The sequence below is a fragment of the Lycorma delicatula genome, chromosome 12 (assembly GCF_047948215.1).
Source record: "Lycorma delicatula isolate Av1 chromosome 12, ASM4794821v1, whole genome shotgun sequence".
NCBI lineage: Eukaryota > Metazoa > Arthropoda > Insecta > Hemiptera > Fulgoridae > Lycorma > Lycorma delicatula.
In genome coordinates this window covers 3,851,562-3,874,161 of record NC_134466.1, presented here as the reverse complement: position 1 = coordinate 3,874,161, position 22,600 = coordinate 3,851,562, and the positions used below count along the sequence as shown (strand labels likewise).

The window sequence follows — 22,600 nt, the reverse complement described above, 5'->3', positions numbered from 1 at the left end:
GTTTTTCAGTCGGTTCAATAAAAGTATAGTAAGGCACTTTCTTTCTTTGTTGGAAGTTAAAATGTATTGTTTTTGAATTACAGAAAAACTGTTTTGTTGTATAGGTTGATGAGAATGGGTATTGTTATTTTTTTTTTTTTTTTAGAATAACTGACCATTCTTTTTAGCAAAGGTGGTGTATTCATAAATATAAACATATGAATAAGTTAATGTTTTTTTTTTAAAAACAAAATTAGTTCTTATTTTATTTGGAAAATTTAAATTTATTTACATATTTTAATGTATATGTGTGTGTGTTTTCATTTTTTAGGAGATTTGAAAAACTGAAGTCAAAAGATCCCCAATTTGAAGAAAGGTTCGCACATCTCGGTGAATTACCAGGTAGAGGTGCTGCTGAATTCAATTGGGACGAATATGTTGAAGATACAACACAAGTACAAAATTTTAAAAATACATGAGTGAGTGAATGAGTATATGTGTGTGTGTGTGTGTGTGTGTGTGTGTGTGTGTGTATGTGTGTGTATATATATAGATATTGATCGTTTAATCTTTAATAAGTAAAAGTCACCAAAGATTTTAAAATAAGTTTAAATATAGATTAATTAATTAAAAAAGAACATATTTAAAAAATTGATATTATTAGTGAGGTATAACGTTATTATTTTAATTTACGAACTAGACTGATTGTGTATGTGTAATTGAGTGTAATTATTATTTTTATAAAGTGAACGAATTGATATTAGTTTTTAAGTTTTTATCATGTGATTATATCATTTATTTAGAACTAATTGTAAGGAATAATTGATTACCTGTCAGATAATTTTTAATATGCCGTTGTTGTTGTTGATGTTGCTATTATAAACACATTTCATTATCATTATAGTTTATTTCCATCTTTTATTTATTTATTTTTTCTAGAATACTAAATTTAACTGCAAAATGCGTATTAAAAGAATATTTTTGTATTAATATATATATATTTATTATCTCTGTAGTACAATTAAAGGGTCTTTTCAACCCTTAAAAAAAATTAAAATTATCAAATATTGAAAATGCTATAATTGTTCTTTTAAACATTTTTGTTCTAAGGCTTTGTTAAAAAGTTCTTCTTCTTTATAAATATAAGGTATAAGTTAATTACGCCAGCCTTTCCTAAAAATTAGTCCAATCATCGCTTTCTCGGCTATCCCAAACTTCTACCTTTTGGGAAATTCTTTCTGGATCCATACATTGTGTATGACCACCATATTTCCCTACATTCCTTAAATGTATCATTCAATGTTGGAGATTTAGTTCACTTCTGGTATCTACATACCATTTCCTGTTTTAATTTGATGTAACCAGCCGCTGACCTTAGAAACCTGAACGTTCTGCATTCTTTGTTTATGGAGATTTGTCAACGTTCTTGTTTCACTGCCATATAAATAGGTGGGAATTGACATAAGTTCATAAAATTTTAATATTTTCTTTGATGTAACTTCATTCTTTAATGATACACTCAACCTATTAAATAGTAGTTTTAACAGTCGTTAAAGTGGTCAATTAATTTTAACAGATTGATTGCCGTAGTAATATTTGGATCTTTCCAAGGCTGTCGCACTAATTTAATGAAATTTGTTCAGTAGTGCCAAAACATTTATTCCCCATTTTATCAACTGATTTATTGGATGAAAAAATGTTATTTGTAAGTATGGTTTCAGAAAAAATTACAAATAAAAATGAGACGACATAAATCTATATCTCATACATCTGTCGAGGCAGTTGTATGAGATACCATTTTTTTGTATCAACCAAATTTTTATTTTTTTATTTTTTTGCTATTCTGGTCTGAAAATGAACTAATGTCTAAACTTGGAAATTATGTTACAAAAATTCATATCCATATTTGATTTACAACCCTTAAAATTGTGGGTGGGGGTAAATAATTGTCATTTACAAGAATTGCTTTATCTCAGTTATGATTTATCCTAGAAACCTAATTCTTTAACCAAAATAAACAGAAAGTTTTGTTCTGTAATGTGCATACAGTTTTTGTTTGTCAGTTTTCATCATGTCAGAAATAACCTTTTTTACTAAAATTAATAAAAACGTTAATGTTTCGTTGATATCTTATTTTTTCTTTAACCCTTCAAGCCGGTAATTAAATTTTTAAAGCCCTACCCTACTACCGGTAATTTAAATGCCCAACCAGCAGCTGTATTACAGTACTAAAAGTAAAAAAATTATAGCTTCAAAACTATCGCACCAATTTAAACCAAATTTTCAGCAGATATAGAACAAATACAAACCTTTCAGAGAAAAAAATAAGAAGACATTTTATTTTAGTGAAATATGACTTTATAGTAGGTTTTTGAATAATTCCCATAAGAATTTGCAGTGCAAAATAAGTATACAATTCGTCATTGTCTACATTTTTCCAGTCATGAACTCTAGACCGTGGTGTCAAGTCATTTTGTTTCGAATTTATGAAGTCATTTGACATAGCGATTTGTGTCGTTTGTAATTTTATTCACTAAGTCATGATCGAAAAAAGGTAAATGCTTGTGAAACACACTGAACTTGGTTAACTATTTCACGTCTTTCAGTAAATGGGATTTTTTGTGAGTGTAAGAATCATCCACTTTTTCCCATCTCCAATCTATGTCTTTTCTTGTACGCTTCACTTGTATATCAATATCGTCATGACTATCGCCAGTACTCTGTTCAGAATCTTCTTTATTTTCATTACGATTTTCTGACTCAAAATCTTCATCACTTTCGTCACTATCAAATTCACTACCGCTATCAAATATTCTAATGTTACTGTCACGCGTCTCATCTAAACTTTCAATAATTTGTTCCGATGTAAGATTAGGCGACGTGCTTGACCTGGCCATTTTCATTTACTCACAGCTGATGCAACTGACTGAAAGAAGAGCATTCAACTTCGTAGAACAAAATCGTATTTCATCACCGATATGCAATCCTATGCAGTTATAAAAACACGAAGGGGAAGAAAGAAACCTCGGGATAACACAGAGCCAGTTCAAATAAACATTACGAGATGGCAGTGTTATGAATTTTTGAAGCAAGCACTGTGCGCTGCAAGACTGTCATGTCCACCCGCCAATACATACAACTTAACATGTGTGTGACATTCACGTGCTCCCTGCCTGATGGGTTAATTTCATTTGAATTATTTTAAGATAACCTCTCTATACATTACAGATCAATAATTTATGAACAATTTAAAAAAAGAAGAAATTCATAAAAATATCATGCATACAAGTTTAGTTATAATGTTTCAAGTGTTTTAAAATCGTGTATAAAAAAAGAAAAGGTTTTTGGAAAATGTAAAAAACGTTTTTAGAATTGATAAATTCAGGACCAACATCTTAAATATCTGAAAGTTCTGATTTATGAAAATCAGACAGCCGTAGATTGACACTTTGTGCACCTATATCACCTGTACTTGTATGAGAAGGATCAGCTTTTGTTTCATTATCTTGAATCTCAGGAGTTACCAGGGCAACTAGATTTTTTGCCAAATGTTTTTCGTTCATAAGTTCATTTTTTTATTTTCCTTTTCGTATATTTTGTTTTTGTGAAGCACATCGTTTTGTCAGTTCAATATTATAATTTACTTTATACACTACATTAATAAACTAATCAAATAAAAATTATATGAGGTCTGTTCAAAAAATATGTAGACTAACACATAAGCCAAAATGTATTTTGTTTAGAAGTTACTTGGCTGAATCCCCTTCAAAGTACTCTCCTCCCAGATGCATACACTTATCCCAATGATTTTTCCACTTTTAGAAACAGTCCTTGAATGCTTCTTTTGTGATGTTCTTCAGTTCCTTCGTTGTATTTGCCTCAATCTCTGGAATCGTCTCAAATCTTTTTCCTTTCAAAGGTCTTTTGAGTTTGGGGAACAAGAAGTCACAAGGAGCGAGGTCAGGTGAGTAGGGTGGGTGGAGAAGAACAGTGATCGAGTGTGGCCAAAAACTCACGAGTTCTGAGGGCTGAATGGGCTGGAGCATTGTCATGATGAAATAAACCAGTCACTACTCTTCCACATTTCTGGCCTTTTCCGCCGGATAGCGTCCTGCAGAGCTTCAATGTAGTTAGTCTGGTTCACTGTGGAGCCTTGGGGGAGATACTCGTGGTGGACTATGCCCTGCGCATTAAAAAAAAAAAACTGTCATCACCCCTTCACATTGGAATGAACTTGGCAAGCTTTTTATGTTTCACCTACCCACTGGGACGTTTGAACCTTTGTTTCGATGTCATAACTGTACGCCCAAGATTCAACACCTGTTATGATGCTCAACAAGAACTTTTCATCTTCTTCTAAACGTTAAAGCAATTCTTGACAAGCCTGGACGCGATGGGCCTTTTGGTCGTCTGTCATCAGGTGTGGAACAAATTTTGCAGCAACGTGGGGCATCTACAATTTTTCGATAAAAATCTCATAACATGATCTAACTGATATCCCACACTCTTCAACAAGCTCTCTGATGGTCAGACGTCGATTTGCCCGAACCAGGGTGTTGATTTTGTCTGCATGTGTCATCAGTTGACTTGGAAGGATATCCAGGACGCTCATCGTCTTCTATCGACTGACAACCATCTTTAAAACGTCCATGCCAATTTAAACGTGTCGCTTGTTTCATAGCAATGTCGCCGTAAGCCGTCTTGAGCATATCAAAAGTTTTACTTGCAGATTTTCTGAGTTTTAACACAAAATTTCACAGCAACTCTTTGCTTATTTAAGTCATTCATTCTAAAATCCGCCAAACGAAAAAACATACTTCACAAACAACCGCGTAGCTAAGCAACCACTCATGATATCTGCAATCAAAAATCTGCATTGTTATCAGCTGATCTGTATGAACATGGCGATGCCAAACAGATTTAACTGGACCCAAGTAATTCAAACAGTCTAGGTACTTCTTGAACAGACCTCGAAACAAATTTAAACAATAAAAACAGAAAAGCAAATTTTTGTACCTATAACCAAATGCATAACCTAAATACTACAATCATTTGTGAGTTATGTTTTAAAATTGCACCCCTTATTTATCCCAAATAACTACACCAAGTGAAATAAAAAACAGTAATTAATGATGCAATGTAAATAATTTGTCACAAATCCAAAAAATTGAAAAATCCAAAAGTATTTGTCAAAATATTACACAGTAAATGAAAGTGCACGACACAGACAAATAACTATACTACTCAAAGTGTAATGCTACTATCAGATAGAAAGAAATTGTATTAAAAGAAGACAAAATAAGCTTTAAAATGAGTCCTAAATTAACTTTTATAAATTAATGTTTCCAGTTACCAACAATTTTCAATGTATATATCTTAGTGCTTTCGGAGTCATTTCTCTATTATCAGGGATTTTATTGAGGTTATTTAATATTCATGTGTATAAATTCTCTGTGAAGAATAAGAAGAATAATAGTAAGAAGATGTAATTCAAAATTCCTAAGCATTTGGCACTATTCGTATTAATACAATTTGTATAAATTAAAGTTTAGTTGTTCGTTCACTAATTTACTATTATTCAAATATGTATGAATAAACAATGTTTCCTCTTTCATTAATAATCTTATTAGAAGTATTTCAGATGCTTTCAATTCTGGACCTATATCAGCAATCTGATAAAAAAAAAATATTATAATTCCACTTCCTTTACCGTTAGGTCGACATTTAAATAAATTTTTATATCATGGAATGCCATATAATTGAGCTTTTTCACTAACATTAATTTCTGTTAGGCTGATTAAATCCAGAAACTTTTTTGAATAATGTATATTTGCTAATATAATGTATTTCTTCGTGCTTCTTATGTTTGTACAAATCACTGCTAATTCGCTTTTTAATTTATTATTTTTTAAGATAACTTGTTTCTTTTCATCCCTCAAAGATAAAAATGTCCCATCTATTCAAATCCATTTCCTGAACTTCCATAATAATGATTTAAATTTTTAAAAAAACACAAAAGGAATAATATATATAAAAAATTCAAATGTATAATTGTTCAACAGAAGCAGTATTTGTTTAATTAATATCATCTATATCCTTTTGACTGGTGAGCGATATTGCTCTGGAGAGATCATTCTTCCTCAACGTGATTCTACCACCCTTCATCTAACAATACTTGAATCCTTCCTTTTTTTTTTAATTTCTTGTACATTTTTAATTAAATTTTAGTAAAGTAAGCAGTCAAATCTGTCAAAAAGATTGGTCGATCAGGATCTCCCTGTCCAATTAGTGACAGTTTAGGTCTTCTGCTTTACATACTATTGAGGCATACATACTATTTACCTCTAGTTAGACATTGTAAAATAGTCGGTCCTGCTTTATTCTTTGATAGAAGCTGATGAGCCGTGAATTCCTCCTTCTTTAAATTATGTTCATCATTCACAGGAGATTGATGAGCGCTTCACATGCGTCTTCATCCTTTGTTTTCGGGATACTTGTGATGATAACATTCTTGCTCAAACCGCACTGTTTTTCACGTTCTAAAGCCATCCTTAATCTATGTCCCGTCTTAATTCTTTAGATTCTTCCTCCATCTTTTTATTGAGGAGGTAAGTAGTTCTTGAAAATCGGTTATTGTAGCCATCATATTATCGACCCTCTCCGATATTAATCTTTTCTGGTCGTTGAATATGTTTTGAAGAAAGTTCTTAAAGAGCGATATATATAGGTTCATGTGGTGCTTCATCCTTCAAACTTTGTATTCTTGTTTTCTTAATTCTGCATCATTTACGACTTCATTCTTGTCTATCATATTTTCCTTTAGCTTTCCAGGCGGAGTTTTTTATTTCAGCACAGTGAAAGTGAGTTCTTCATCGCATTTACCCCATGTTACCCGATCTTTTAGGAAATCCTTTCTTACATTTAAAACATGCCACAATCAAAAGTAATTAACACTAGAATGCACAGGCAAAAAATACATACTTGAATTCACAGGCGGGATTAAAATTCATTTATATTGTTATAAAGATTAATTTTATTGTTACACTTTACTTAGGATTGAATTACAAACATTTGGAAAAAATTTTACGATATAAAAAATAAAAATTTTTCAAAACACAATCGGCAGTTTATATTCATTACAAATTGGTTTTTTACACGCGTTACAAAACGTTTTAATTTTCCTGTTCTTACTCCTGGGGCATTCACTTCATCTTGCTTGTTTTAGATGTTCTTTTTTGTTTTTAAAGGTCACCACCTCAACACCAAGGACATTTTTTATGCCATCAAATAGCTCTTTTGTGACAAGTGTTTTTAATCGCTCCTCAATGAATGGGTTAGCTAACTGCAAACGAGGTTCCTTCAAAGATTCTTTTCTTACTACCGTCATGTCAGGATATTTATTTTTTATACAGATTATATGCATCGATACCAGCTTGATTTAGCGTATCGTATAAGTACCATCTTAGGATTTTCTTGTTGACACTGTATAAATGGTTTAGCCGGTCAAATGAATCGACGTCTATTTCGTTTCATTATAGAAATCTATAATTTCAGGTTTTTTTTTATCGGATCTACCGATTTATCAGTTGAGAGGTGTATGACACTTTAGTCTTTCTTTGGATAAAAACTGACTAATGTTTTTTGCCGATCAAAAGCAAAACTTGATGAACCTCTTTACTTCTTGATGGTAGAAAAGGAGGAACTTCTCTCTTGTTACGACAAAGTGTCTCCACAATTGTTAGATTGTAATCGTTGAACGTGGTTTCTGCGAGCGGGATGGACATAACCGATTATCCATTGTTAAATTACGGCTAGTTTGTGGCAGTTCCTTGACATATTTTGTCGGTGGTTATTTATGCCTTCCTCTTTCCCTATATAATGCGTTAATCATATAATTGTTTTTCGAGTCATTCAGACGTAAAATCTTTATTACACACAAATATTTATAAAAATATTACAGTTATCTAACGGGTGTAGATTCATCTTTATCATCTCTAGTCAATGTATTGTTGAAACGTAAACAGTTAAGCGAAAATTTGAATCTACGAGTTATCTCTAAAATAAATACAGTTTCATCGTAAAAATATTATTCTGAGAATTTATAAATATTTTTTATTTCTGTTAAACTACATACCTGATACTACTCCTCTATATAATCGCCACATGAATTAAAGACATTTATCGTATTGATACACCAGCTTCGATATATCCTCGTCGTATTCTTCTGCCGCCAGTCCATTTAGCCACTGATTTTTTGAGTTCATCGTCATCCGCGAATTGTTTAGCGCTCAAAAATTCTTTCAATTTCCCGAACAAATGGTAATCAGAAGGAGCTAAGTCCGGAATATATGTCTGGTGATCATAAATTTCCCATCTAAATGCTCTAAGTAAATCCCGCAACATGTGGACGTGCATTATCGTTCAACAGGACGTCGCCGATTTTCAATGGCGCGCACGTAGAGCTTCGCAGTAGGCTTCTGCATTTATAGTAGCATCGCGCGGTATGAAATCAATCGACAGTATGCCAAACCCGATCCCAAAAGACTGCCTATCAGTTTGTGTCTGGACGGCTGTGGCTTGATTTTTGTAGATCTGGTTGGCGATTGAGGATGACGTCATTCACTTGACTTCCGTTTTCTTTCTGGCGTGTAATACAAAATCTATGTTTCATCGGCGGTAATTAAGGAACTTATCACCAAAGGTGTTTTATCTCCTTTTTTTCTGTGTAGCGCATCAAAAATTCCAAAGCAGACCCCGTTCCGATTTTTTTGTTTCGTTCCGTTAAGACCTGAGGCACCCGACGTGCACATTTCAACGGTCATGAACAATGTGACCAATAACAGCTCTTGAATATATCTATCCCAGTTATCCTAGTATAAGTAATAAATGTGCGTCTAATAACTTCCCTGTGCTGTATGTTTCATTTGCGACTTTTAATATTCGGTTTATACCACCGTAAATTTAGGTATTTTCCACACGTGATTTCATTTTTTATAATCGATTCATTATGTTCACTTCTTTTCACTTTCCGTTATATTTCCTTTATGTTTTACAATGTGCTGTTATCATTACCCATTTGTTTGCGTCTCTTAAAAAAATATGTTCTTAAATATATTTTTTACTTTGATCAAGATTTCTCAGTTCTGTAGGAAGGCTATTTAGTAGATTAGGTATCCTCCTTATCTAGCTAAAGCCACAAATGACATTATTGCCGGTAGTCCGTAAAAGCGTTACTGAACATTAGTTTAATTATTCTCCTTAAAACGCTCTTAAGCTTTGCAATAAATATCCTGGTGCGAAATAATATATTGTAATACTATATTTATAATACTTTGGACCGGCGAAAAATAAATAATCCTCTTTATTATTATTATTATTATGCTTTTACGGCCAACATGGGACCACTTAAGTCAATTTTAGTTGGATCTTTTCTGAGAAAAGCGTGTTATTTTACTCTTCCGAGCTGCCCAGTATTTCTTCATCCGTTCAGATCTTGCTTTCTTTTCTTCATCCGTAAACACCCTCTTTGTTGTATTTTGTCGTTTGTCTGTCTTTTGTTTAAATCTAATGCTTTTGTCTTTTAGCTTTGTAATTTTTCCAGTTTTATTCTGTAGGTCAGTCAGGGAAATTCCCAATTCTTTCATATCTTCTCTAATTTCTTTGATCCATCCTACTTCTAGCTTTTGGAACCAAAGCTTTTCAATGATATTTCTTGACAGTCTTGTTTCCGGTGTCCTTATGAGATGACCAAAGAAAGAGATTCTTTTTTTCCGCATAGTATCAGTAACAGGCTCTATTTCTCGATACACCACCTCATTTGGCACAATCCACCATCAGCCTTCTTTTTGGTGTTTTTTATTGATACACGTTCTGACAATTCTGCTCTCTATTTTCAGAATTTTTCAATTCGGCTTTTCTGAGTGATTTTGAAAAGGGTCTCGCTTCCGTAGGTGACTACTGGCTGTACTACAGTTTTATAATGTTTAAGTTTTGTTTTAGCAGAAAGGCATTTTTTGTTATATGTTGACCGAGTTAATTTTTGGGATTTAATCATTTTATTTGTCCTGTTTTGCCGTGTCACTTTTTCATTTAAATTATAAGTTATTATTTCCCCTAGATATTTAAATCGTTTTACTATTTTAATTTTCTGATTGTTTACCGTAATGCGCTCTATTACCAGAGGATCTATGGCCATTAGTTCAGTTTTTTCGAAAGAGATATGAAGCCCTATCTTTTGTGCTAGGTTTTGAAGGCTAATGATTTGTGTTTTGGCTTCTTGAATATTATTTGCTAAAAGAGCGAGGTCATCTGCAAATCCTAGGCAATTTAGTAGTGATGTAGTTTTTCTTAGTACCCATTTTTATATTTTTGGGATTTATTTCATACCATTTTCTCATGACAAATTCGAGGGCGCAGTTAAAAAGGAGTGGTGAGAGGCCGTCTCCTTGCCTCAATCCAGTTTTTATGTAGAAGGGTTGAGAGAGTTCACATCTGAATTTCACTCTGGACTGGGTATCGGTTAAAGTTAATTTTATCATGTTTACGAGTTTAGGGTGAAGGCCCAGGTTTCTCAGAATATTCAGCACGGATGGTCGGTGTATACAATCATAGGCTCTTTTAAAGTCGACGAAGGTGATTATTAGTTGTTTTTTCCGTCTTTTATATAAGTCCATCATAAGTTTTAGGGATATTATTTGCTCCGGGCAACCTGTCCATGGCCTAAATCCCCCTTGGTATTCCCCAAGTTCCAGTTCAAGTTGGTCTTTGCATCGGTTGTATATGATTCTCGACAGGATTTTGTATGTACAATCCAGGAGAGATATGCCTCTGTAGTTTTCCGGATTAGTTTTATCTCCTTTTTTATGTAATGGATGAATGAGGGCTGTGGTCCAGTGTTCTGGAAGTTTTTCTTCGTTCCATATTTTCACGAGGCGTAGATGTAGGGAAGTTTTGACTGAATAAACTGATGACTGTTTCCAGAGTTCTGCGAAAAGCTTGTCTTCTCCGCTTGCTTTGTAGTTTTTATTTCATTTAAGGCTGCGAGAACTTCTTGAATTGTTGGCGGGTTGATATTTACCGGTGAAGTTTTAACTGGAGTTTCAGTGTCAATCTCAAAAAGCTCTGGGGAGTCGTCAGAGTTGAGGAGTCTATTGAAGGTTTCTGCCAAAATTTCAGCATTTTCTTTATTGGTGTGGGCCATATTTCCTTTTTTTCCTCTCAGTATAAGGGTGCGTGGTTCATATCTTTGAAGAGCCTGACCAAAAATTTTATAATAGTCTCGGAAATTAGTTTTCTTGGAACTTTCTTCTATTTGCTGAATCAAGTTTTTTTGGGCTTGTCGTTTGGTTCCTCTTATAATTTTCTGAGTTATTTTCCTTTGTTTGGTGAATTCACGGTTAGATTCTTCAGTTTTCTGGGTTTGGTGGTTGATCCAAGCCCGGTGTCGGTCTTTGAATGCTTTGTCACATTCTTCATTCCACCATTGGTGTTTTTTTCTTGGGTTTATAGGGGCTAGTTCGTCAGCTATTTCTTTCAGTTGGGATGTCAGTTCTTTTAAATTATTAGTTAATTTGATTTTTTTTGCTGTTTCTTCAAAGATGGCATTGTTTATTAATTTATGTCGATCATAAGCTGTTTTGTTTTTAGGTTGGGAATCCTCTTTATATAAACAGGAAAACAATTTTCAATCGTATAATTCCGAGAATATTCGTCAAAATCGAACCCAAATCATAACCGCTGCAAAATCAGTAGGTTATGTCGGAATGAAATGTTATGAACGGTACGGATAAATTAAATAATAAAAGCGTAAAACGTAATTTAAATGTTGCATTTATTTACCTTATTGTCTCAAAAGCTGTTCGAAATGACCACCCTGGACATCGATGTCCTCTTCTTACTCTCGACTGATCATATCGAGAGTCGTCTGGCGCAAAAATTTGTTATCGGTTGCGTTGATTTCTCGTTGAATATTCGCTTTCAGTTCATCGATATTTTGGGGATTAGATGCATAAACTCTTTCCTTTGTGGCCCAAAAGGAAAAAATCGAAAGTAGACAACTCTGCCGAACGTTTAGCTCAACGTCCTCTGCTGACAGCTCGTGCATTTGTGAAAGGTCCATGAACGCGATTCAGTGAAACGTTTGATGTGCGATATGTCGCTCCGTCTTGTTGGAAGAAGCTCTATTCGTTTTCATTATCGGTTAATTTCGCGTAGAATTCTTCGAAACTTTTGTGAGGTACACGTTTGCATTGAGTCTGCTCGAAAAATATCGGTCCCGATTTCCGGAAACGGCACACCGACCACCAATTCTGTCATCGTGAAGTGGGCGCTCAAATATCTCGTGAGGATTCCTCGTCATCCAATACCTGGTGTTCTGCGAATTCATACCGGAAAAATGAAACCGTGCCTCGTCTGACATGAAATACGATATCGAGTCTGTCTGTCTATCGATAGTATTTTCGAGAAGCCGGTTGTAATAATCTAGTCGTTTCGGTTTGTTTGTGTCCTTCAATTGTAGTAGGGTACGGTTTCAATTTTAATTCGTGAAGAATTTTACGACAAGATGTGTATTTAACACCCGCTTGTTCACGGCGTAACGTTCTCCATACGCTAATATGCGGAATATGTACACGCGCCCGTAATCTTCGTGTACTTGTTACGTTCCCGTTCAGAATGTAATACAAATGATCCACAGTTTTCTGTGTGTATCTGTAAATACCTGTTCGTTGTGAACAGTCCGATTAGGTAATCGTATACGATATTCCTCGACGGCTTAATAAGCATTACTATTGCAGAACCCGTATAAAATAAAATGAAAGCGAAATAAATGTGAACGTTATTACACGAAATACACTTTGCTACTCTTCTTAGTATTATTTCACGTTGAACTTCATCCCGCAACACAAAACTAAACATTAGTACAACAATGTGTAAAAACATAACCGATAACTTTTACAATGGAACATACAGTAGTTGGCTCCTATGTAAATAGATGATCGGCACTCCTAGTGGCACACAAATGCGCTAAAAAGTATTGTTTTCCAACCTCAACTACATTTGTGCCGGCTAGTTACGTTTGGTTTTCAATAAAAACGAATTGGAAAACATTGCGTCAGTGTTCATCGACGTTGATTAAATCACTTGTTTTAAGAATTAAATTTTCTACAAGTTTTGTAGAAAACGTGTTTGTATGTATGCTTATTTAAGAAAGTTATTTTAAGCTAAACATTAAAAAGTTGTACAAAACCATTAATTTCACCTCTGGATTAACATCCAAGAAATTTTAGTACGACCTCATTTCACTGGGGGAGCTAAGATCCAGACGAAATATTTTGCTAGTTGTAATTCTGTAACGAAGCATTTTCAGATCTATCTTTATGTGAACGTTTTTCATTGTTTTGATAAGCGGAACACGCCTGTAAAGTATTGCAGATTCCTCGTAAAACACTGCATATTTTTTATAAGACTAAAGATTTGTGGATTCCACATAACTTCTGATCAAATATAGTGCATGTTTAACTATAATAATAAGTTGAAATATATAAACTCAAAAGTGTATCTGTAATATCGTGATATTATTCTTACCGTCAACGATTATCGGTAATAATAATAATAATAGTAATAATAATAACAGACAGTGATTACATACAAAATAGAATTTAAAGTAATCGTCGGGAATTATTCACAGGTAGATAAATAATGAAAAGCAGAATTCAGTCCCATTAACAAAAGACATTAGCATGACCGCTAGTCTTAACACTTTTAACCACTAATCTTGTATTAACAAGAGATAAGACAAGTATAAAGTTCTTTCACTGCAAATACCCTTGCTGTTCACCAGTAAAACTACCCTAACAGTTTATGAATGAAATTTAATACATTATCTCTCTTCTCTTTCACTTATAGTCTTGCAGTAACTCACCTAACAATTTCTTGTTTTCGTGTAGCGAGATTACTTGTGATGTCACCTTAATCGCGTCGAACGTGTAAACTAAACAAACGCTTGTAAAATGTAACTATCCTTTGCCACGCAGAATACTCTCGCCTCAAACTCTATATATAATTACTCCTCTATCGTAACACTTTCTCGCAGACTCACGTCTTAACGTCTTGCTTAGACTGATTTCAACCGGTCTTTTCCGGAGTATTTATACTATTATTCTGTTTATCTGCCAGACCGGATCAAACTCGAAGCGGTGAGAGTGTTCGTCCGCCCTCACTCATTCTCATGAAATTCCTACCCTAGTCCGGTAACTCTTCTCACGGAACATCTGTTTAGGCGTGTCAGTGGGCAGTATTACAAAAGCCGATTTTTAAACGAACCTGTTACCTTTACTGAAAGGTTTGTTCTAGCCCCTTTCTGGATTCCCCCCGTTATTATATTTTCTACTAAATCGGTTGTAATCCGTGTTCAGGCTCGTTATACCGGTCTTGTTACAGTATAGTACTGAACCGATAACAGTCGTATGTTTGCGATCAGACATTTCTTGAAACTGATTTGGCAAAGTAAGTGATTGTTCAGATGCAAAGACTTTCCTGTAATCATCATAATCGTCATCACTATTTTCAATCTCATCACCGCTATTAATTTCATTGTTTAAATAGGATTCAATATTTTTACTACCTTTAGTTTCAAATTCACTCTCGAAAAATTATTCCAAATCACATTCACTATGGTTAGAACATTGCAATATTTAATCGTCATTCATTTACGAACTCGGACCTGACATTATTTACTGGATTTAATAATTTAAAAATAACTGCGACTGCTGGAGGTACAACGTTAACATTTTTAGCTGCCTTTAACATATCTTCAATATCTGGTGCATGATTATTCCATTCTTCCAAGTAAAACTCTGTATACAATGGGAGCCGTAACATTAGGATCAAGCTTATCACGCATGTCCTTATCACAACGAACACGTCGAAAGGTCTCCGCTACTGCGAAGCCGATGCATCTTGGGGTTACGGGTATAGGTGCGTCAACCTCTGAACCGGATATTTTTAGCGCTTCTATTCCTTGGCTCAATGAATTTAATATGCCTTGGAACCTTGATTTAACATTTGTTTCAAAAGCGGTTCTTTTTATCTACGAATTTTGGCACCCGATTACCCTGATGTTGTTTAGCTCTGCCGCCGCGTGGCCGAGTCCAATACTGCGGTGTGAAAGCAGGCTGTTGTTGATATTCCTGAATTCGTTGGTCACGGGTCGCTCTCGCGCCCGTTGGATCATATCCAAGGCCGGAATTTGCCCTGGTAAGTACGATTATAATTATAATTGCTCATAGCTATTAGAAAGACTTTTACGTACGTTAAACAGGATACAAAAAGAAGACATTATTTATTTTTAAATATCGAACACCAATAAGCAAAATACGAGTAATAACATCGGATCCACGCTGTTATGACCCGATTTCTTCCTAAGCCTTTTGCAATTAGCGCAAGCAACTAGAGGCTTTCCTTTATTTCGGCATTGTTATTTTTTATGCCCTTACCCGGAGTAAAGTGAACATAACTCCAAACTCTTGCAAAATTTGGCGATGTGACCAACACCTAGACGTTTATTAAAACAACTCGTGATTCGAGTATAGTATTTTACAGGCTTGGTATTCTACCAACACCTTCCTTGTCTCGAGGAACGTTTCTCCCATCTTGTTGAGATTTCGAGCACATTGGCATCGGATATCTTCTCCTCGCGCCCCACGCGCTCCCGAACCTACAGATGTTAACTAGTTTCTTTTTTGACTAAAATATCCTTAACATACCTAGTAAAATGAATACACGCGACCTTGTTGCTACAAATGCCTTTCAAATCTAATCTAACATCTATCACACGCAGATGCCGCATGAACTGTCGCCTCTTCTCTTCATATTCTTCACATACAAAGAGCATGTGTTCCGCAGAGACTACCATTCCACACTGCACACAATTGCAGACTAGACTGCACACAATTGGGACTCGGAACTAGACCGAAACCATGAAGCTTCTCGTTGAAGTTTCCGTGGCCAGTCAATGCCTGCGTCACAGTGATCTGTGATGAGCCATTGCCGACCACATCTCTGTCGGACGTCTGGGAAAATCGCGTACGTATACCTTCCTTTACTCGAAGCATCCCGCCGGGCCTGCCAATCGTCAAACCCCTCTTCCTTGATCGAACACTCCCTGTTCTTCAAAGCTTCTTCACTTCTGCACGTACCCGACTTTCTCAGCTCTCGGATCTTCATTGGTTCTTTCGCTTTGATATCTAATGGCTTAATTCCCGCGATGACACAGACGGCATCCCCATATATCGTTCGATATCCACGAATATCTGCTAATCGTCACGAATTTACGCCATTAGTCTCGTTTGGCCGCTCTCACCGCACCGAAGTACTTATTACGAGCTCTTCGATACTCCGCTACTTTCCATTCGCGACGCACAGGGTCTCTCTCACATTGCGCATTCCGCCTCTTCTTCCTTACTGCTTGCAGCTCGGTTGACCACCAGAATGCCAACTTTTCTTTCCCCCTAGCTTTGGGAACAGTCTCTTCTGCGGGCCGCATCAGTCCTTCCACGAATCTCGCCGCTAGAACTTCACCATCAGCCTCACCGACAAGCGTTCTCCATTCATTCATTTCTCGCTGGAGGCCCAGTCCGAACCTTCTCCAGTCCGCCTTTCGCAGGAGGTATCTGCCTTTTTCCATTGTTGTTGACACAACCCGCACTCTCTCACGAGCCACACCAATTCCCACATCGAAGACGATGGTTCGATGATCGCTACTGCCCTCATCTATCACCGTCCAGTCCGCAACCATGGAGTTCTCACCTTTTAACAGCGTCAGGTCGATGTTCGTACCCTGGAAATGTCTTCGCTCGTCGACGTTGCCTCTGTAGGTGGGAAGTTCTCCCTCCCGATTGCACACATGAAGTTGGTGTTGTGCAATCAGATCTTCGATCTTCTCGCCTCGCCCACGCCGATCCCGCTCTCTGCTATACCATAACGGCGATTTCGCGTTGACATCCCCAGCCAACACTATCTCTTGGCCTCTGAACTCCATAATTATTTCTTCCCATCGTTTGATGTACTCGTCTATCGCATCTCCGTACTGAAAATACGACGAGACGAGCACCAGGCTTCCTCTATTACCCGTGATGGATACTACTACATAGTGCGCACTCGTGAGCTGCCTCTGGAACAAGGCATCTATTTCTTTCCTTAGTCCTACAGCAGCCATGGCTCCCACTCCTACGTGGAAGCGCTTCCACTCTCCGTCTAACGCAGGCAGTCTGCCCTTTACTACATAGGGGTGTTGTATCAGCACCACATTGGCGTTGTAGTTGCCTAGTATGGCGCCTAACTCCACCTGCGCTACGTAGGACCCCTGCAAGTTCGCTTGAACGACTCTATACATATGTTCTTGCGATCAAGCTGGACATGTCGGATCTCTGCTGTTATGATCCGCTTTCTTTTTTAACCTCCTGAAATTGGCACAGACTGGTGGTTTTTCCTTGTTAGGACACACTTCACCTTTATGCCCTTCACCTGCACAATGTGTGCAGAACTCGGGGCTCTTACAGAACTTGGCTATGTGGCCCAGTCCAAGACAGTTAAAACATCTAGTGATTCGAATAAAGTCTCTGATTTTGCAGGCCTGGTATTCTATGAATCCGGCATCCGGGCATCGATCAGGCCCGCTCTTAGCTCTTTAGCGACCTCTAAAGGACGAACTCACCGTCCTTTCTCCCTGTCCTGAACGCCACCTTCACCATTTTTCCAAATTCCTCTTTCTTCAGCTTAGGGTTTTGCGTCCTAATGGCCTCCAGCACGTCTTTCTAGCTCAAGTCCCTGGGAACATCGTACACGATCATTCGCGGACGCAGTTGTTTCTCGCTTCTTGATTTCATCGTGAGCCCGTCAAGCGACTTACTGGCTTCGATCTTTTTCTCCGTCTCCGAATCCTGGGTAACGATCTTGATACCCTTTGGATTCTCCCGCATACTCAAGATCTTCAAGCCTTCTTTCCGCGGTTTCAGCTTTTCCACTATCTCCGCTTTAAAAACTGTCGAAGATACTTTCCGGCTTGTCTACCAGGATGACCTTGTTGTTTTCCTCGATCCCCTGCCAGCCTCGCTAAACGTCTTTCTCGCCGTCGTCGGGACCTCCCTGACCGACACAGTCGCAGGGATACCACCAGTGTATCCCGCGAACTGTAGTCCCTCAGCGAACCCGCGGTATCTTTCCGCTCGTCGAAAAACTTGCTCGTTCAGAAACCTCAACTTCCGCAACCTGCTCGACTTGTAGGACTGCGCGTTCTGGTTCATATTCCTACCAGACGCCATCCATTCCTCCATCTCTGCCACTATCCCTGCAAACATATCGGTCGCTTCTTTGAGGGTCTTCCCCTCACACAGCTCCTCTCTTGGTAGCTTCTGCTATAGATCTTCTAAATTGAAGCGAACATCTATTACCTCAGCTGCCTTTCGAACTGCCGCCGCTCTTCTTGGAACCCTTCGCATTCAAGGAACACGTGCTCTGCCGTCTCCTCTCTGCCACATCTCACGCAGTTCGGACTTGGCACCAGACCGAATCCATGAAGCTTGCTGTTTGTCCCCATGGCCGGTCAGGGCCTGCGTCATATGATGGTCCACCGTTACCCATTTTCTCTTACATTTCAGATCGCGTACGTATATCTACCTTTATCGGATGTTTCCCACCTTCTCTGCCATTCATTGAATCCGTCGTCTTCTATCGCCTTGATTTTTCTCGATAGCTCTTCCTTGTCGATACACGCCGTCTTCTTTAGCTGTCTGATCTTCAACCGCTCTCGTGCTTTTATGTCCAACGGCTTCACACCTGCTACGACACAGACTGCATCTCCAGACACCGTCTTGTACCCCCGAATGACCGTTAACAAGATCAATCGTTGAATACTCAACGGTATCTTTCTGAAATGCACCAACTCCGTTTTATGCGCCCATATCGATGCCGCATACAGCATTATTCCTTCTGCTAGACCTTTGTACAGGATCTTCAGCGTCTGGAAATCGAGTCCCCACTTATACTACCAGAAGTCGAAGTGCTCGGTGCAGAGCGCTTCTTCTTCTTGCTGGGTTGGGCTCCAGCTTTAGTGGTCATTGATATTGTGTTGACCGGAACGATACCCTGGTATTTCTCATGGTTAATTGATAATTTACCAAAGTTAGACAAGACTGCCGCTATAGGAGCGAAGATCTTGGCGTTTTGTTCATTTTCTATGAGATTTGTGAATCCTAGAAACGGTTCGGTTTGGAAGTCTTCGGTTTGGAAATCAATTTACGACCCGCCTGATCTTATTGTATGCTGCATGCGCTTTCCCCGCAGACCTGTGTCACATGTTCCTTGTAATCTCGGCGTTCATCAATCCTAAATGCCTCTGGGTCTTGGCATATCTTATATTCTTCTCCCCGATCTTTACTAATGGTTTCCTCTGCAACACTTCCTTTAACAACATCATCGTTGTCTTTTCCGCACTAAACTGCATTTTGTGCATCGAGCTCCAGTTTTGTAATATCTCGACTGCCTTCGCCGCTCTTTCTTCGATTTGGTTCCGCGTGTTCCCTTCAACGACTAGCAGTGCATCGTCTGCATATGCTCGGAGCTGACAACCCTCCGGCAACCTGAGTCTTAGGAAGGTGTCGAACTCCACTATCCACAACAGAGGCCCGAGCACACTTCCCTGCGGGCACCCCTTCGTTAGGAACTTCTTCCATTCCGCGGAACCATGTCGCAATATGACCTCTCTCTCGGCGAAGTAACTACACAGGAACTGATGTTCCTCCCATGTAGCACCCCGCCTTCCTAGCTGGTATATTACAGACGGCCACCACATTCTGTCGAATGCACCCGAGATATCCAGGAAAATGCACAAGACGTACTCGCTATCTGATGTTTGAATAGCCTCAATCAATGATGTTATTGCATCTTCCGTCCCTCTTCCAGGCCGAAAACCATATTGGTGATCGGAGAGAAGCTCTTCTTTATTCAGCCGACTATATATTCTGTTGAACAAGACTTTCTCATACAGTTTCCCCAACACCGGTAAAAGTGTTAGGGGCCTGTACGACCTCGGCGAAGTCGGATCCTTCCCCTGTCCTTTATAAAGGATTTTCACCATCCCAAATTTCCAGCATGCTGGAAATTTGCCGGTCTTCAGTAACACGTTGAATAATCGCGTTAACTCTTTCTTACAATGCGGGAAGGCCGCTTTTACCAACTCGGCTGTTACGCCATCAAACCCCGGTGCCTTTCCCTTCTTTAGGGACACCACCGCTGCCGCAATCTCTTCTTCTGAAATTTCATCTGAATGTGCATCCGTCTGAAATTCCAGAACACTCCTTCTTATGCGCTGGTGGTATTCCGTCTCCTCATATTCGTTGTCATCCGGCAACAGTTCGTCCAGCAGCTTCATTACAACAAACTTTTTATCCGTTATAACCTGACCGCCGAATTCCATAGAGGACAGAAGCACCTCCTCCTTTCTTTTGTCTGTCACGAGACGATACACTGTTCCCCACGGGTCTCTATTACCTTGATCCGTCACGAACGTACGCCAGGAATTCCTTTTCGCTGTTCTCACTGCGTTAAAATACTCATTCCTGGCCCGCCGATATTCACCACATTTCCATTCGCGACGAACCGGGTCTCTCTCCTTTTGTGCATTTTTCCTTTTCCGCCTCATTGCGCTTTGCAACTCGCGCAATTCGGCTGTCCACCAAAACGCCTTCTTCTCTTTACCCGTGGCTTTAGGCATCGCCGCGTTTGCCGCTCCTACCAGTTCCTCCATGAAATTCTCGGCCAGTTCGTCTTCTCCGACCGTTCCGATTTTCTTGCTCCATCTGCTCATATTCCTTCTTAGGCCGAGGCCGAACTTCTCCCAATCCGCCTTCCGCAGCAGGAACCTTCCCTTCTCAACTCTCGAATCCAACACCGGCACTCTCTCACGAGCCTCTTCGAATTTCACATCATACACTATCATTCTGTGGTCGCTACTTCCTTCGTCTAGTACACTCCAGTCCGCAACGACCACGCCGTGTCCTTTCTGCAGTGTGAGATCGATGTTTGTGCCGTCGAAATGCCTCCGCTCGTCAATATTGCCACGGTAAGTGGGAAGCTCTCCTTCCTGATTACATATGTTCAGCTCGTACTGCGCGATCAGGTCCTCCAACTTTTCTCCTCGACCACGCCAATCCCTTTCCGCACTGTACCATAGCGGTGACTTTGCATTGACATCCCCGGCCAGGAGCAGGTCTTGATCTCCTAATTCTCGGATAATCGTTTCCCAACACTGCAGGTGTTCGTCGATGGGCTGCCCGTATTGAAAATACGAGGACACCACCGACAAATTATCTGTTCCTGATGTAATCGTAACAGCCACATGATGTGTGCTCGTGAGCTGCCTCTGGAACAATGCATCGATCTCTTTCCGCATTGCTATTACTGACATAGCCCCTTTTCCTACATGGAAGCATTTCCACTCTCCGTCAATTCCCGGCAGTCGTCCCTCCACTACATAGGGGTGTTGCAAGAGAGCCACATCAGCGTTGTAACTCGCCAACATGGTCCCCAGCTCCACCTGAGCTATGTATGAGCCCTGGAGATTCACCTGAACGAATCTATACATCTGTCCTAGCGATTAAACTCCGCTCGGCCCAAATTAGCGCTGGACACGACGGGTTCCTGCTGGATTGGCTTTCTTCCTCAGCCTCTTGCAGTTCGCACATACCGGCGGCTTATCCTTCGCAGGGCAGGCTTCCTTTTTGTGCCCCTCGGTCGAACAGTGAGAACAGACCTCCGGGCTTTTACAATATTTCGCAACGTGTCCAAGACCGAGACAATTAAAGCACCGCAAAATCTACCCGTACAATTAAAGCTACCCGTACAAAATCTCTTATCTTGCACGCCTGGTACTCGATAAAGATCCTGTTCGAATCCACGAATTTCTCGCGGAACTCCTTCGAGACTTCTAACACATAGTGTATGAAGTCCCCATCCTTCTTCCCGGTCTTGAACGCGACCTTTACCTGCTTTGCGAACTCCTCTTTTTTCCACCTGGTATTCTGCGTCCGCATTGCCTCGAGCACGTCCTTTTCTTCGAGCATTCTCGGAACGTCGAATACTATCATTCTCGGGCGCAGCTGCCTCTCATTCCTCGACTTTATCGTGAGCCCCTCGAGTGACTTACTTGCCTTGATCTTCTTCTCTGTCTCAGAATCCTGGGTGACTATCTTCACCCCTTTCGGATTCTCTCTTAGGCTAATTATTTTTAGCCCCTCCTTTCTGGGCTTTAGTTTACCGGCAATTTCTGCCTTGAAAGCCGTCGATGAGACTCCCTCATCCGGCTTGTCGACTAGTATCACCTTAGTCGCTTTCTTCGGACCTCTAGCGATCTCGCTAAAGGTCTTGACCGCCGTCGTCTTTGAAGATTGCCCTTCTCTGACCGGCACAGGCAAGCCACCTCTAAATCCCGCATACTGCAGTCCCTCGACAAACCCACGATATCGCTCCGCTCTTCTGACCACCTGATCGTGGATAAATCTCAACTTTCGGACGCGCGGTTGTATATAACTTTGCGACTTCTGGTTGAGATTTCTTCCATTTGTCA

At 39.0% G+C, this 22,600-nt stretch overlaps 1 protein-coding gene across 1 annotated transcript in view; it reads left to right on the top strand.

Moving 5' to 3' along the window:
- Positions 1–22,600, top strand: part of Hs6st (heparan sulfate 6-O-sulfotransferase) — a 120,107-nt gene that overhangs the window by 54,335 nt on the left and 43,172 nt on the right. The window contains exon 5 of the mRNA XM_075380020.1: positions 311–434. Within this exon, the coding sequence (XP_075236135.1) occupies positions 311–434 (124 nt within the window). The remainder of the gene's footprint in view (positions 1–310; positions 435–22,600) is intronic.